The 14,377-nt window shown below is 40.3% G+C and overlaps 1 protein-coding gene across 1 annotated transcript in view; it reads left to right on the top strand.

Moving 5' to 3' along the window:
- Nucleotides 1-377: 377 nt before the first annotated feature.
- LOC104169109 (catenin alpha-1-like) overlaps nt 378-14,377 on the top strand; it is a gene marked incomplete at its 3' end in the record, with an annotated part of 40,396 nt that continues 26,396 nt past the window's right edge. The window contains exons 1-5 of the mRNA XM_009709924.1: nt 378-494; nt 2,688-2,883; nt 9,707-9,873; nt 10,659-10,778; nt 12,823-13,089. Coding sequence (XP_009708226.1) covers nt 390-494; nt 2,688-2,883; nt 9,707-9,873; nt 10,659-10,778; nt 12,823-13,089 — 855 coding nt within the window. The remainder of the gene's footprint in view (nt 495-2,687; nt 2,884-9,706; nt 9,874-10,658; nt 10,779-12,822; nt 13,090-14,377) is intronic.

Genomic DNA, 14,377 nt, shown 5'->3' with positions numbered 1-14,377 from the left:
GTGTCCTGGGTAAAGTGCCCCCATTACCTGTGAGGTCCTGTTTCATTGCTTGGGGACCACTGATGAGTAGACCAAACATTGCCTATCCTGTCATTGCTCTGGTAAAGTATTGTAGCTTTTGAATAGGTTTTGGTGTGGTTTTGTTTTGTTTTTATTTTCTAACCAAAACATGCAAGTAATGTCTATATATTGTCATAACAAGCAGTTTTAAAAACTATCACCAGTTGAACCAAACCTGGTATTTCCAGAGACAGTATAACCTTAACTTACACTGAATGGATGAGTTGTGTGTTTAATAGCCTCCATTTTAATTTATTTTTAAAATATATGCCAACAGCATTAATAATAATAAAAAATGGGATTCATGTAGCTCTCTTCTTCTTCTAGAAATGACTGCTGTTACTGCAGGCAATGTTAACTTCAAATGGGACCCCAAAAGCTTGGAGATCAGAACACTGGCAGTTGAAAGACTACTTGAGCCTCTTGTTACACAGGTAGGAAAAAAAAAGGGGGGGAGAGGGCGTGCAAAAACCCCATTCTTAAGGATGACTACCTCTTTTGATGTATTATTTCAATTAAGTAACTTTCAAAGCTTGAATTCCAGAAGTAAAAGCGCTACAAAACTAAAGATGGAAAAAAGAGTACAAGTAATTTCTTCGTTGAGTTTTATTGTAACAGAATTGTTGGGCATGAGTGTAGAAAGACTGCTTCTTCAGCACCTGGTAAGACACAGTATTTCAATTAGAAGGGCAGCAATGCATGTTAGTAATGAATGTTCCATTGCTGCGGGGCTGTTTCTCACCTGTGTTTTTGGTGGTATGCTGCTTGTTTGTTGAGTCGTTAAAAAGCTGCGCTATGTATCCTTTACAAACTGGTATTTGGGAATGACAAAAGTCCCTTGCAACAAAGCTGTTAGTTCTTGCCAGAAGTAGGGTCTTGTGAGGTTGTGGGTGTGGTATTTGTGTTGTGGTTTTGTGGTTTTTTTTTTTTTTCTTCTTTCAGATTACCTATGTTCAGAGTTCCCTTTGGAAGGTAGTTCAGGTAAAGGGTGAAATGTGTGGTGGGGAGTGTTTGCAACCTGTCTAGAACAGCCTTGTGTTGTAAATAGTTACTGATCCCTCCTAACTGAGTTCCATCCCAGAAGTATGCATTTATGGCAGTTGTTACTGTTGCAGTGTATCTTTTACAAGAGATGCGTTCCTCCTTTTAACTTCTGCCTACACTTTATGCTGGGTTTATGAATAAAAGCTTATTTCTGCATGGTGTGTATTGCCCAGTGAAATGCACTGCAGAATATAAGAAAGCCAGTGTAAGTCTTGTAAATGTAAGCTATGTGTATTGGGCTTTTTGATGATTCTTGGAAGAGACTTTCTAGGAAGTCTGGAAGAGAAGGTGCACTGGAGACAGTTAACTCATCGGTATTAACATCCCTTTAATTGTCAGGCTGCTGTCCGTACCTGCCATTTGTTCCCTCCAGATAGTCAGATGGGCAGTTGGATGATCTACTATATAGCTTTTTAGCCAGAGTTACTGATGGAGTCTTTCCTTAAGAGAAATTGTCCTAATTTGACAGACTTACCTGAGCAAACTTGTTTACAGGACCTTTTTGCCCAAAGTTCAGTGTCTGTGACTCATTCCTCAAGTAGCATAATAGGCTGTACTGGCAATCCCAAACTTTGTGAATAATGTGACTGGCAAAATCCAGAGAGGAAAGTAGAGTAAGTTGCCTTGTTGCAACTTGTTCTTTATTTGTAGTACATGATGAACTGAGACTACCCAATACAAATGCTCCCCATTAACCGACAGCAATATTCCCAAATGATGGCTTTCCCTCTCTGAATCAACCTACTGAGAAGATGGATTCAACTCTGAGGACCTTTATGTCAGCAGTCCTTGGGCTTTCCAGACTAGTAATATTTTTAGTGTTGTAATTTAATGTCCCTCTGAAGTAGCTTTGTATAGACTTTCCTAGACTTAACAAAAAGGAAGGGGGCGGGTGGGGGGGTGGAGGCAACTGGAAAAGCATGTGTGGATTTTGCAACATCTATTTGTATTTGATTGAAGGGGATGGATCCTGACCCTGAGCTAACGGAGTACCTGGTGGTCATCTGGCTGCTGGTGACCAGCTCCTTAGCAGGGTTTCAGTCTAAAACATAGAACGTGGAAATATTTGTTGATTGCAGGAGGATTGTGCGAGTTTAGTCCATTGGCTGTAGTACTGTTTTGGGCTAAAAAGATACTGTGTTGCTAGATTTCTGTAGATAATGGCTTCAACCTTGTTTGGGGTCTTTTATGCCTGGAGAGCTATCCCAAACTTAATTATCCACAACTTGATTTCTTTTCATGTGGTGCCAAATAGCTCTGACCTGGTACTGAGATTGCAGTTGATCAAAAAGACAAATAGATCTCAATTCTCAAAATCAAATTTTCAGGTCTGCTGCTGATAAGAAAAATGTCTAAGCAGTTTAGCTGAATTTATAGTGCTCATCTAAGGAATCAAGGAGCATGGTAATGTTTAAAGAGATGTGAAAAACACTTGTTTGAGTTTAACCTTTGGAGTTGGCAGTAGTGCAGGTATTGGCAATATCCTGTCTAGGAAAAACTACTCGTGGCCTTGCTGTCAAATTGATAAACTTCTAATTTGTTTTATGTTTTTTGTTTTTTTCCCCTCCCATCTATGCCTTTAGGTAACAACACTGGTTAACACTAGCAACAAGGGCCCCTCTAATAAGAAGCGAGGGCGTTCTAAAAAGGCCCATGTTTTGGCTGCTTCAGTTGAACAAGCAACAGAGAATTTCCTGGAGAAAGGAGACAAAATTGCAAAAGAGAGCCAGTTCCTTAAAGAGGAGCTGGTAGCGGCTGTGGAGGATGTTCGTAAGCAAGGTAAGAGCTGTGTATCTGATCGCTTGTAAAACTATGGTTTTTCAGAGTAAGTAGAACCATTCCCGTTTCCCTTTTGCTGTTATTTCTAGTGACTCTACACCTCTCCACTTGCGTAGATTCTCGACTTGTCTTGCTGGCTTGCTTGAGGAATAATATGAACTGCGCAGATCTGGAAATTCAATGTCCCAAGTAGAGGTTGAGAAGAGAAGCAGAAGGGCTGTTTCTTTGGAGAATATTTAAAATTCAGTTTAGGCTAAAAAGTAAACTCCCCCACCCCACCTATAAATGTTATGGAACTATGTCTCAAATATGTCAATAACTTCTTCAATATTTGTGTACAAAACAGCATTGTAGGAGGAAGAGCTGAGTGTTGACTTGACAGAGCCCTCAAGTATGCAAAATGTAAACAGCCACAAACAGAATGCGAGGACCTTGATTAAATATTCCAGGCTTCCTCCCCCACATCTAGTGTTGATTTTTATAAGTTTCTTTTTTATTTTCTTGGAGAAGACCTGCAAGAAAAGCCTATGGAGCTGGCTTACTCTAAAATATGCACTAGTAAATATTGTTGCTCATAAATCATTTATCATTCTTCCAGTCATGAGCCTTTTCAATGCTTCAGTGAAACCCAGTCAACTGGTATTAATGGTGACGGCTGCCTCTGCAAAAAAAGGAAAACTCATTAGCATTAATTACTTGTTCGTAGCTGAAGTTGCACAGTGATGAAATATTAGTTGAAAATGGTTCTAAGTTCTGGACGAGCCTGGTTGACAGACCAAAGAAAGATCAACATAAAAAGGCTGCAATACAAGGGGCTAATTGAGTTGCCTTAATTTAGCGACAACAAACAACAGCAAAAGGGACCCCTTTGTCTTGAAGCCTTTAATTCTTGGTGCTTGCTTGATTGCTGCTCAGAATTGAGAGTCAGAGTTCACCTGTGAGTACCTTCAAATGACTCTTGGTGATATTAATGAGCGAGGGACCTGTACCCAGTCCCTGGGACTGAGAAGTTCTGTTAGCTGCATTTTTAGTTGCATGTTACAGTGCAAAGCTGGTAGGAAGGAGAGTGTGATATAAAAACCTTCAGGATGACCCTTTCACTTGTTTCTTGGCCCCTGCTTGACTTTGTGACTATGCATAGACTTGATACCAAAACCTCCCTGCTCTGTTGATCTTTGACAGAGGAGGTGGAGTTCATCGCTGAGAGGTGCTGGAGTGAAATAACTTCCCGCCTTAGTACCGTTTCACTTCTTCCTCCCTTTTTACTGTTGCAGCTTGCATGAAATCTGGTGCATAGAGAAGGTAGCTGTACCTGTTTTCTGAAGCTGGGTGGATGATGATTAGACTTGAGGGATTTGCCTGAATACGACCGGTGCCCACCGCCGTTTGTGGGGAAGCAGTCGCAGCAGGGCCGGGTTGCTGGGGCAGCACAACCAGGGGTAAAAGCCTGTGCCCTGTCATGCTGCCAGGGTTCGGTCAGGTTTAGCAGAGCAGCTCTTCATAAGGAAAATGAAACAAATAAACAAACCTTGGGGGAAATTAGAAGCAAATGGTGAAAAATGAGATACAACAGAGGGAAGGCTTATTGCTGCCAATGCCCAGGGGACTGTTGCGGTTCTCAGTAGTGCTAATAATAGCAAGGAGATAGAAGCTCTCAACATATGTGTTTATATACAGTCTGTGCACTTCAGAAGTGTTTCCAGTATTGTGGTAGACCAGTTGAATTCATGAACTGGAGAAATGAGGGAAATGTAATACAAAGCCTGTGCGTGTGCTTTGAGATGGTGGGCAAAAGCGGAGAGGAGAATTTGGGTGTCTTGGTCAGCAGTAGGGTGATCGTGAACTGGCAGCATGTGTGCATCTGATGGCAGGAGTGGGATTATAGATGTATAGCACAATTTATCTTCAGCAGAAGACAGGAAAATAGAATTAATAATGCCTCTATTTAGAGTAGGGAGTGGTTTAGTTGCCATAATAAAAAAAGATGAATGAATGTAGACAGAGGTTATGAAGATGATTAGGACAATAGAGAACTTGTCTCATCAGAGAAAATTAAAAAAAATTTTTTTTTTTAGCCTAGCAAGAAGAAGATTGAGAGGGTACATGATTTTAGTGAGCACGCTTGTTCATAAAATCCAATTTGTTGGAGGTAAAAACAAAGAAGTGAAAAGAGCTATTTAGAATGAATGATAGTATGGTTACATACTAAATCAATAGAAGTGGATCTTGAAAGTCTTCCTAATTTTTACAATGGAAGAATAAATTACAACTTGCTTTAAATATTAAACAAGTTCATGAAATATCCTAAAGTAAGATTCCTGGCTGTTTAAAGCTTTGGACTTTAAAAGAAGTCAAAAGTAGTGAAACTTCTTAAAATTTTGAACAGAATGGTGGAGACAAAGAACCAAAGTGTTTTTCAGAATAGATCCTGCTGTGGTTATAGAAAAGACTTAGTACTAGGAAAACGTCTGATGTGAACATCTTGGATTTCAGTGTCCTTGCAGTGTTTGTTACACTAATTTCTGCATTGAAGTTTTGCTGGGTAATAGAAGGGGCAATATTGGTCTTGCCCAGTCTTACTCCCCCTGCTCTAAGCTCTTTGTAGGGTTTTGCCTTCTTAGGAAGCATTGAGGGCTGATTATATGTTGAAATGGTCAGCTCTTCAGGTGCTGTTGGGAGGTGTTTTGGAACTTAACCAGTTTCTTACCCAGGTGCTTGGCACCGAGACAGGTTGCAAATTCTGAGGTCAAGAAGGAAATTTCTTTCAGGTCAGGCTGACCAGACTATTCCTGTTTTCCTGGAATACTGATGTCCGTAGTTTGCTGCCTTGATGTATCTGTGTACTAGTGTGAGGGTCCAGGGTACTAGCTGTGCTCTTACTGTTTTATTTCTTCCTATGGTAATCTTACATAAAAGACCGGAAATTAAAGCTTAAAACTAAAAAGCTTAAGCCTGTGCATAGGGTTTGAGGTAAGAAGATGGATGAATGGTCTTTTGAATCCTGTGGAATATGATCACATTTCATGGTTGCAAATGCAGTGGAGTAAACCTCCTGATTCAGTGTGGTGTCTTTCTGCCCTGTGTTTGAGTGAAGCTTTCTCCAAAACTGAAGTGAGGCAAATTATTAACAGTTAAAATGTTTTTTCAGCTGTACTTCACACAAGATGCATGGCATAAGGATCTCCAAGGACCAGAAGGAGGCCTGTTGCAGAATAACTTGAAGTTAAACACTGAATTCTTCTTGGGAAACTCAACTTTAAAATTCTGTTGTGACCAGTTAGCTTAATTTCTTGGAAGGGTGCGAAGAGTTCGTAGTTTTCCTGCGAGAAAAATGTTTTGGGAGTGTATCACTTGTGTTAGAAGTAATCCTCCAGCCAAGGACTCGAGATCTTTGGCAAGCCATAAGCTAAGGGAGCTCTGAGATGGCCCTTGGCAAACTATAGGAGGAGTGTTATAGGCACTATGTGGATTTAGTTGAAGACAAGATTAAAGCATGAACAGAAGCTTTTGTTGCCATAAGTATCAACTCCCATGCTGATACGGCAAAAGGAGATACAGGGCCTTGTTGTTTATAGTAGAAAGCAAGGGCAGCCTGTTGTGATGCTTATGCTGGACATCGAAGGTGGCATTAGTGGTACGATGGGACTTCAGTATCCAGAATAGTAGTGTCTTGAAACTCTGATTTCATACTTGCCTTCACTTTGTGAGGAATAAGCAACCTCTAGGGAACCGTGGTAGCGTGTATGAACAGGTAGAGGTATGGCCTGATGGCACTCTTTGTATTTCCAATACTGCCAGCAAATCAGCCTGGAGACGGGCTTTGAACTGGAAGATGCTGAAGGGTACAAGGTGATGTGTGGGCGCAAATTTCTAGCTTGGAAAAAAAGCATCAGTGCCTGTGTATGTCCTGGGTCTTCCCTGCCTTGCCTTGCATGTCGTCTCTGCTGCCTTCCAGTTCTGTCAGTGTTCGTATAAAGCAAGCCCTCTGTCGTGGTCATCGTGTACCGTGCTGCTGAGGAGGATTAATAGTGCTGTCGGAAAGTGCTGTCAGACCCTGTGGGCATGGTGGGAATGAGACTAGAAAATGGTAATTTTCTTTTGATGGACTAAAATCTTACTATTTCTGAAATGGGCTTTGTTCCATTAGATTTAATTGAATTCTTAGTGCTTTATTGACAAGATCATAGTATGGCTACCATTGCCTCTTCTTTTCTCGGCTCTGTTTTATTATCTTTCCCTTGTAATATCTAGTGAAAATCTGAGGTTATATTGGAAAAACTCATAAGAATTTGTACCATCTTTTTGTATAATCTAAGTCTCATAATATGACTCTTCTGCAGTGTATTTCTTTTAACTCTCAAAATCCTGCTTTCAAATTTGCTGTGCTACCTCCGGTTCAAATTTGAAAATGAGAAGATTGTGCTGGAACCAATTTGAACCGCTAATGCGCACGCATAATGCAGTAACTGTGTACTTAGGTCAGGGCAGAGTTTCCTCTTACCCTTTGAATCTAGCTAAGATAACTACCCCACATTGCTTTTTCTTTGTAAAAGAAGTCTGAAAGCCAGCTTTCTTTAATTTGCAGAAAAATATATATATGCAACAACTTTAAATATAATCTTCCTTTAATTCTGGAAAGCTGGTTGTCTTTTGACACCCTGACAAGCTGTTGGAAACTCACTAAATCTTTTAAAGTCTCCTTGTTAAAATAAAAAGGAATGGCATTTTATTTCAGGACTGGCTTGTAAGGTTGCAATTTCAGAGATGAGTTAGAGGATAATTTTGGTTTTTAAACTTGTTAGCAATTTCTGAGATTCACATGAAGTGAGTGACCACCTCTCAAGTTGTTTTAAATAGGAAATAAATGAAAACAACATTCCTCTCTTGGGAGTTGGAAATGTGGGAATTTTACATATGAGTAAATAAGGGAGGCAGTATTTGTAGTGAATTTTGGTTCTGGCATATATCCTGAAATTCTGAGATTGTTAACAGATTTCATACAGGGTGGTGACATTAATTCACTATTATTAGCCTCTTCCAGAAGGAATAAAGAAAAGAAAGAGTTGTGTCAGCTATGTAGGGGTTTTATAATCTCATGGCTGGTTGCAGTTTTTTCAGCATTGGAGATGCATCATCTTTCACCCATCTGGAAATCTGAGGCTCTTGACACTTGTTAAAATAATGAGTTGTGTTTCTCAGAGTTGGGTAGGGGATAGCTTTAGATTGATATTTATAGCTGGTCTGTACTTGGACAGAAGCTTTTTTTCATATGTCACAGTAGTGAAGTAGCATATTTTTTTTTTTAATCTGAAAATGTTGTATGCCACTCTTCATCATATTATTTAAGATGATGGAAGGGTGTTACATAGGAGGGAGCATTGAACAAAATACAGTGTCTTGATGTCATTGCTTGGACAGGCTGGCAGCTGTGTTTGGGCTGTATTTAGCTACGAAGGTGTAGTGTGCTTGGGTGCTAGAAACTCTTCCAGGGCAAGATATTAATTGCTTAATGATAAGTATGTGGATGATTAACCCCAGACTCTCCAGCTGTAGGTATTTTTGAGTAGTTAAAATAGTAGTTAAAAAAAGGTTGTTAAAATTGAAATGCTTCCCATACCAGGGATATGCTGCACCGATTGCCTAGCTGTGGGAGCTGGCAAGCTGTTGGCAGGATGGGGCCACTGCATCATCTTGAGATTTTGGTGCAAATGTCGCCCAGCTCCATTTGGTAGTGGGCTTGATGGGAGTCACCGTCAGCTTTCACTTGTGCAGCATTGTTGGAGGGTCTTTTCTTATCTGAGATGTACTGTTTTTGTTTTGGCATTCGGCCATATGGATGCTTTTTCATACAGGTTTGGGAAGCCTCTGACACAGCAGTTAGTTGTAACGGAGTTCGCCTGCTTTCTGGTCATCTCTAGCTGCCTGCAAATCCTAGGCCTTGAGTACCTAGCGTTTTCTAAACTAAATCCTAGCCATTCACCAAATGTTTCTGAAATGTGAAGAGATCCAAGAATAATAATGTGGATTCCAAAACTTGCTGCTGTGTAGGAACTGTGGTACTGGAAGCAAAGTGCTGCCCCAGAAAGGGAGGGGAGAAATCCAAAATTTACTCCTCTGACTATGTGCAGACATTACTTTTATGCTTTCTGAATGCCTTCTGGAGGAATTTTTCTAGCTGTGTAAAGTGGCCTTTGCTTTTCATAGTTAGCCAATTGCATTGTTACCATCTGAAACCCAAACTCTTTCCTCCTGCACCAGATGCAGACCCACAGGCTATGAAATGTTGAAGCATTTTACTAAGGGGTGCCTTGCTTTGAATGCAAACCAGGGCACATCCAGCCAGGTCATCGCTCCGAGTTGTTTACAGTCCCATGAGCTGTGGCGTTTCCTTGTGTGTTTACAGTACTTTCTACTGCTTTCTGCTTAACTCCTACACTTGCACAAATCAAACCTTTTGCTTAAGCTTTGAAAGCATTGTAGTTTGTGAAATAACTGCAGTCCTGCATGTAATGGCGAAGGCATGCTGAATTTATGTCTCCAGGGGATTCTGGCATGTTAAAACACCTGTACAATTGGAAATAAGGACCAAAGTGTTATTTCCCAACCCTTCCTCCCTGCACAAGCACCCCTACCCTGATACCATGGTAGTATCGTTACTTAGATACCATACTTAGAGGTAGCTACATGCAATCTTAATTGCTGTCTGTACTTAAGCAAATGTGTTTTGTTTTCAGGACTTAGATTGGCTTGTCCAGGAGTCCTTACAGCCCCTTAAGAAACCCTGTGTGACGTTAAAGTCAGACCATCTTCTCTCTTTGTGCAGGTGACTTGATGAAGAGCGCGTCGGGGGAGTTTGCAGATGACCCCTGCTCCTCTGTGAAACGAGGGAACATGGTCCGAGCCGCGCGTGCCCTACTCTCTGCCGTTACTCGACTGCTGATTTTGGCTGACATGGCAGATGTCTACAAGCTGCTTGTTCAACTTAAAGTAGTAAGTGTAGTTCTTTGCTGTGATTTACTTTGCCATGCCTGGCACACCAGGCATGCTCTGTTTCATGCATGTCTGCTGACCCTGGTGTGTGCACTGTCAGGGGCTTGCTTGTGGAGCGGGGAGGTTTTTAGGGATTTTCCTCTGAGCAAAACATGTACATTGGATGTTTGTTGCTTGTTTTTACAGTCAGTGACAGTAGCTTTGGACGATGTGTTGTACTTTATCCTGAACTTTCAGAATTGAAACTAAATCCACTGTGGTCTACAACTGCAGATGATAACGAGTTTTTTTGATCTTAAAGAAATAATTTGGCTTTCTTATAACTGGTACTCTTATAGCTACTAGGGATGAGTAGCTTCGGTAGACTAAATAAAATGGATGTGAAATATCTGAGGAAGCCTTTTCTTCCGATGAGCAAGAGGGTGGGTGGGTGGCTTGTACAGAATTTGGAATGAAATGAGGTTTGATGCTGGACCTGCTTTTGTGGCAGGGCTTTGAGGACTGTCCTCATACCCTTTGGCCATGGCCACAGCTCTGCCAGGGCCCTGTGCTAGCACTCCTTCATACTCTTTCAAATGTGTGTACTTGGCTGTCTCTGGGAGCTGGTGATTATGAAGTAGTAGCTAAGCCTTGAGTGCTATTAGCCTTTGAAGTATCTCTCCCCAAAAAATAAAAGGGGGCAGAGGAAGATTGCTTTCTCTGTCTGCTTTGAAGTATGTTCTGAATTACTTCCTGAACTGTGGGCTGTGTTACTTGGAGAAATATGTGAATATATATTCTTTTAGGTGGAAGAAGGTATCTTGAAACTAAGAAATGCTGGCACGGAGCAGGATTTGGGTATCCAGTACAAAGCCCTCAAACCAGAAGTGGACAAACTTAACATAATGGCAGCCAAAAGACAACAGGTATAGCAATGGCAGCTCGCTCTTCTGTATTTTATTTCTTCTTTTTTTTTTTTTTTTTTCAAAATGAGAAAATAAGGCAGCTTTGCTGCTCTTGGACAGTACTCATTGCTGCTAGTACTTTTTTTTAAACTTTATTTTTATTGCTGATACTTTCTGTTGCACTCTGCTGTGTTTAGGAAATTTTAACCTGCCTGGTAAGCAGGAAGTCTGCTCAGCTCAGCTGTAGTGTACTGCTTCTGACAGAATGTGTTCTAGTAGCATTTGTTTATGTTAATGCTTTAGTACCCTAATGAAATGCTGCTTCCCAAGACTTCCACTTCCCATTTTGAATTGAGATGTGACTCTGTGCCAGGTACACTCACCACTAGACCACACTGCCTTTGTGGCTTGCACAGACGGACTGAACGTGTCCATTTAAACAGGGAGCAAAAGTCGTAGCTAGACACAGAATTACAACTCTTTCCAAGAAGGTGAGTGGCGGTGCTGGTTAGTCTTGGACTGAAATGCCCGTTTGAGAAGGGGCTTAAAATCCTGTTTGTTATGTATATGTTCTGTGTTTGGATAGCTTGTGCTTAAACTTAAATTGCCTGTAAAACTTGTTTTGTTCAACAGCACTGTTCTGACTCATTCTTGTGTCGGTAAGTTTTCAAAAGAAAGCAGAGGTGTGGGCAGTCCAATTTATCAGAAATAGCATAATTCTTGTAGAGCATCTTTTGTTTGCTTGTTCTGCTGGTATGTACAAACCAAAACTGCTTATGCACCTCTGACACTGCTTGGTTTTTTTTGCACAGATTCATCTTTGAAAATAAACTGGGTACAGTCTAAAATGGATTGCCAGTTGGTTATATATCTGAAATCTGATTGCAGTAAATGGGAGTAGGGTAGTGATGGCAATGCAATAAATGTTCTTAAACTGCTTTGTGATGGATTGTTCCACACTATGGGAAGTGGTTGTACTAAATCTGTAAATCTGTAAGCCTGCTTGGAGTGCCCTCCCTGCTTAGTGTGTGTCTTACAGAGGTCACATATTACCCATTCATTTTGAAGTGTCTGTCAGGTTGTGCTTTTTTTTTTCTTCCATTTTTCTCAGTAAGGCACTCCTTTTCTTCATTTTCATCACCTCTTCGTTAGATTTAAGAGGTAACTTTAAAATTATGATACTGCTAATAACTGTGTGTGTTCTTTCTCTTAAAACTTACTGCTTGTGCTGGACTCAGAAGCTTTATCTAATCCTAGTACTTCTGTTCCAAAATGGAGGTGATGATGCTTTAGAAAATTACAGCAGTGAGTGTTTGGGAAAAGATGTATGGATTTGCTTGCTAATCTTAAATTAGCGATAATTACGGTCATTGGATTAATTTCATCTCATTGGAGATGAACAAAAAGTTGAATGAGATGATATACTTGTTCTTCTAAAATTAAGTACGTGAGTCTCTTGAGGAGAGTAAACTCCATTCTCTAGGTGTGATTAAAGAAAACATTCTGGTTGTGAGTCTTGGAGTTTAATTTAAAGAAGATCTTGCTTCTCACATGCAAGTGCAAGAAAAAATTGCAGAGGAAGTCTCTTGTTGGTTAAAATTAGTTAAAAATTAGCTTCGTTCTTAGGTTATCCAAAAATGTAAGGTATTGCGTTTTGAAGAATTAGGTTTCTTTGATTTTTTTTTTTTTTTTTTTTTTTTTTTTTCCTGGTAGATGTAATCCAAACTGGAAGGAGCAGGGAGAAAAATGTGTGCCCACAACTTCTGTGACTTGATTTACAGGTGTTACTAGCTTTCAAAATGATGGTCCTCTACTGTGGAGAGGAGCAAAATGGAATTGTGAATTGCCCTATAGCGCTGCTTTTTTTTTTGTATTTGTGAAGCTGTTCTGTTTTGAAATTAGTTGAGCCCTTAAGAATAGGAATACTCAATCGGAAGATAGTTAGGTTTGAGCATACTAGGCAAAGAACCTGCCTGTCTTTTGAGGATGCAGGGAGACAGTGTATGGATGTTAAATGTGGGGAATGTTCTCAAATGCTTTTCTTTTCCTTTAATTTTCCTAATAGGAATTGAAAGATGTGGGTCACCGTGATCAAATGGCGGCAGCCAGAGGAATTCTGCAGAAGAATGTTCCCATTCTTTATACGGCGTCCCAGGCCTGTCTGCAGCACCCTGATGTAGCTGCTTACAAAGCTAACAGGGACTTGATCTACAAACAGCTTCAGCAGGCAGTCACGGGCATCTCAAATGCAGCTCAAGCAACTGCATCAGATGATGCTGCCCAGCAGCAGGGTGGAGGTGGAGAGCTGGCTTATGCTCTGAACAACTTTGATGTAAGTTTTGAACCCTTTTTGTAAAAAAACAGCGGTAACTCCAATTCTTGTGTTAGTTCACCTGATTTACTAGCAACAGCTTGCTTTTGTTTATATTGCCTGAACGATCATTTTCTACTGAAATACATCAAGTCCCAGGTAAAGTAGGCTTTTATTTTTTTAAAAAAGTCTTTTTCCAAACTAGGATTGATGGAATATACAAAGTTATATATGCGGTTCTTGGTGATTGAAGGCTGTCAAGTTAAACTAGCTCTGAAATAGCAGTTAGCCTACTGCTACATTAGATGTAAGCCCTTGGTTTATTTGAAATTGATTATTTCATAATATATTTATGTAATATATTCTTGTAGGTGACAGAAATGACTTATTAAAAGTGAATAATGTATTTGGAATTGCCCGAACTACCTATTGAGAGGAACATGAAGTGGGAAGTTTAATATGATCTTTGGTGGGAATGAAGTCATTTTGCACTGATGTGTTGCAGTTATCTGTCATATTCTTTATCTTGCATTCAGTAAGTTACAGAGGATAGCCATGCATTTTTACTGAGAACACTTTCCTTTTGAAGCCAGTATTCTGTGTCTACCACTGATTCAGCCTCTGAATTTTAAACAACTTGGCACTAACTTACCTCTAAAACTTTATTTAATATTGCAAAGCCATCACTCAAGAGATGTTTAATACTTTTGTTTTTACCAGATATTGCTCGTGACCTCCTTTTTGCTCTTGTTTCTCCCTTACGCTACTTTCTCTGCCATGTTTCTTTTACCAGGATAAAGTACTATTTGGGTTCTCCCTGTGCCTGGTATGAAACCTTTGTGTGATCTCTTGGGTAACAAGAAGAATGTCATGGTTATCTTGGTCTTTGTGACTATGATTTCAGTTTCAAGTCTACTTTTCTTGAATTCCATCAGTTGTATGTTCAGCTGCGTAAGTCTTAAGAGCATGCCTCAGGTTAGCACCTAGGGGATGGCAGGTTCGAGCAGGTATCTGTGGGAGGGGAAGGCAGGTCCTGTAACAGCACACAATGTTAAAGACTGACTTGGTTACATAGAACGGAAGAAGCAATTCAGTTCAGGTTCATGGATTGGCTTATCTAGCTCAAACCGTTTAGTGTGTGATTTCTGAGATAAATATAGAGAGAGATATATATATAGCGCTGTATTTTACTATATGAACTCTCTAATATATGACTGGAGAAGTTTTTTGAGTGTTCGCGGTTCAAGTGGAGCTTCTGAGCTTTTGGTTCTGCTTTGTGAGGCTCTCTAACAGCAGCAGGGTTTGTTCA

This window comes from Cariama cristata, unplaced genomic scaffold (assembly GCF_000690535.1).
Source record: "Cariama cristata isolate BGI_N322 unplaced genomic scaffold, ASM69053v1 scaffold21451, whole genome shotgun sequence".
Taxonomy (NCBI): domain Eukaryota; kingdom Metazoa; phylum Chordata; class Aves; order Cariamiformes; family Cariamidae; genus Cariama; species Cariama cristata.
This window is presented reverse-complemented; position numbering and strand designations above follow the sequence as displayed.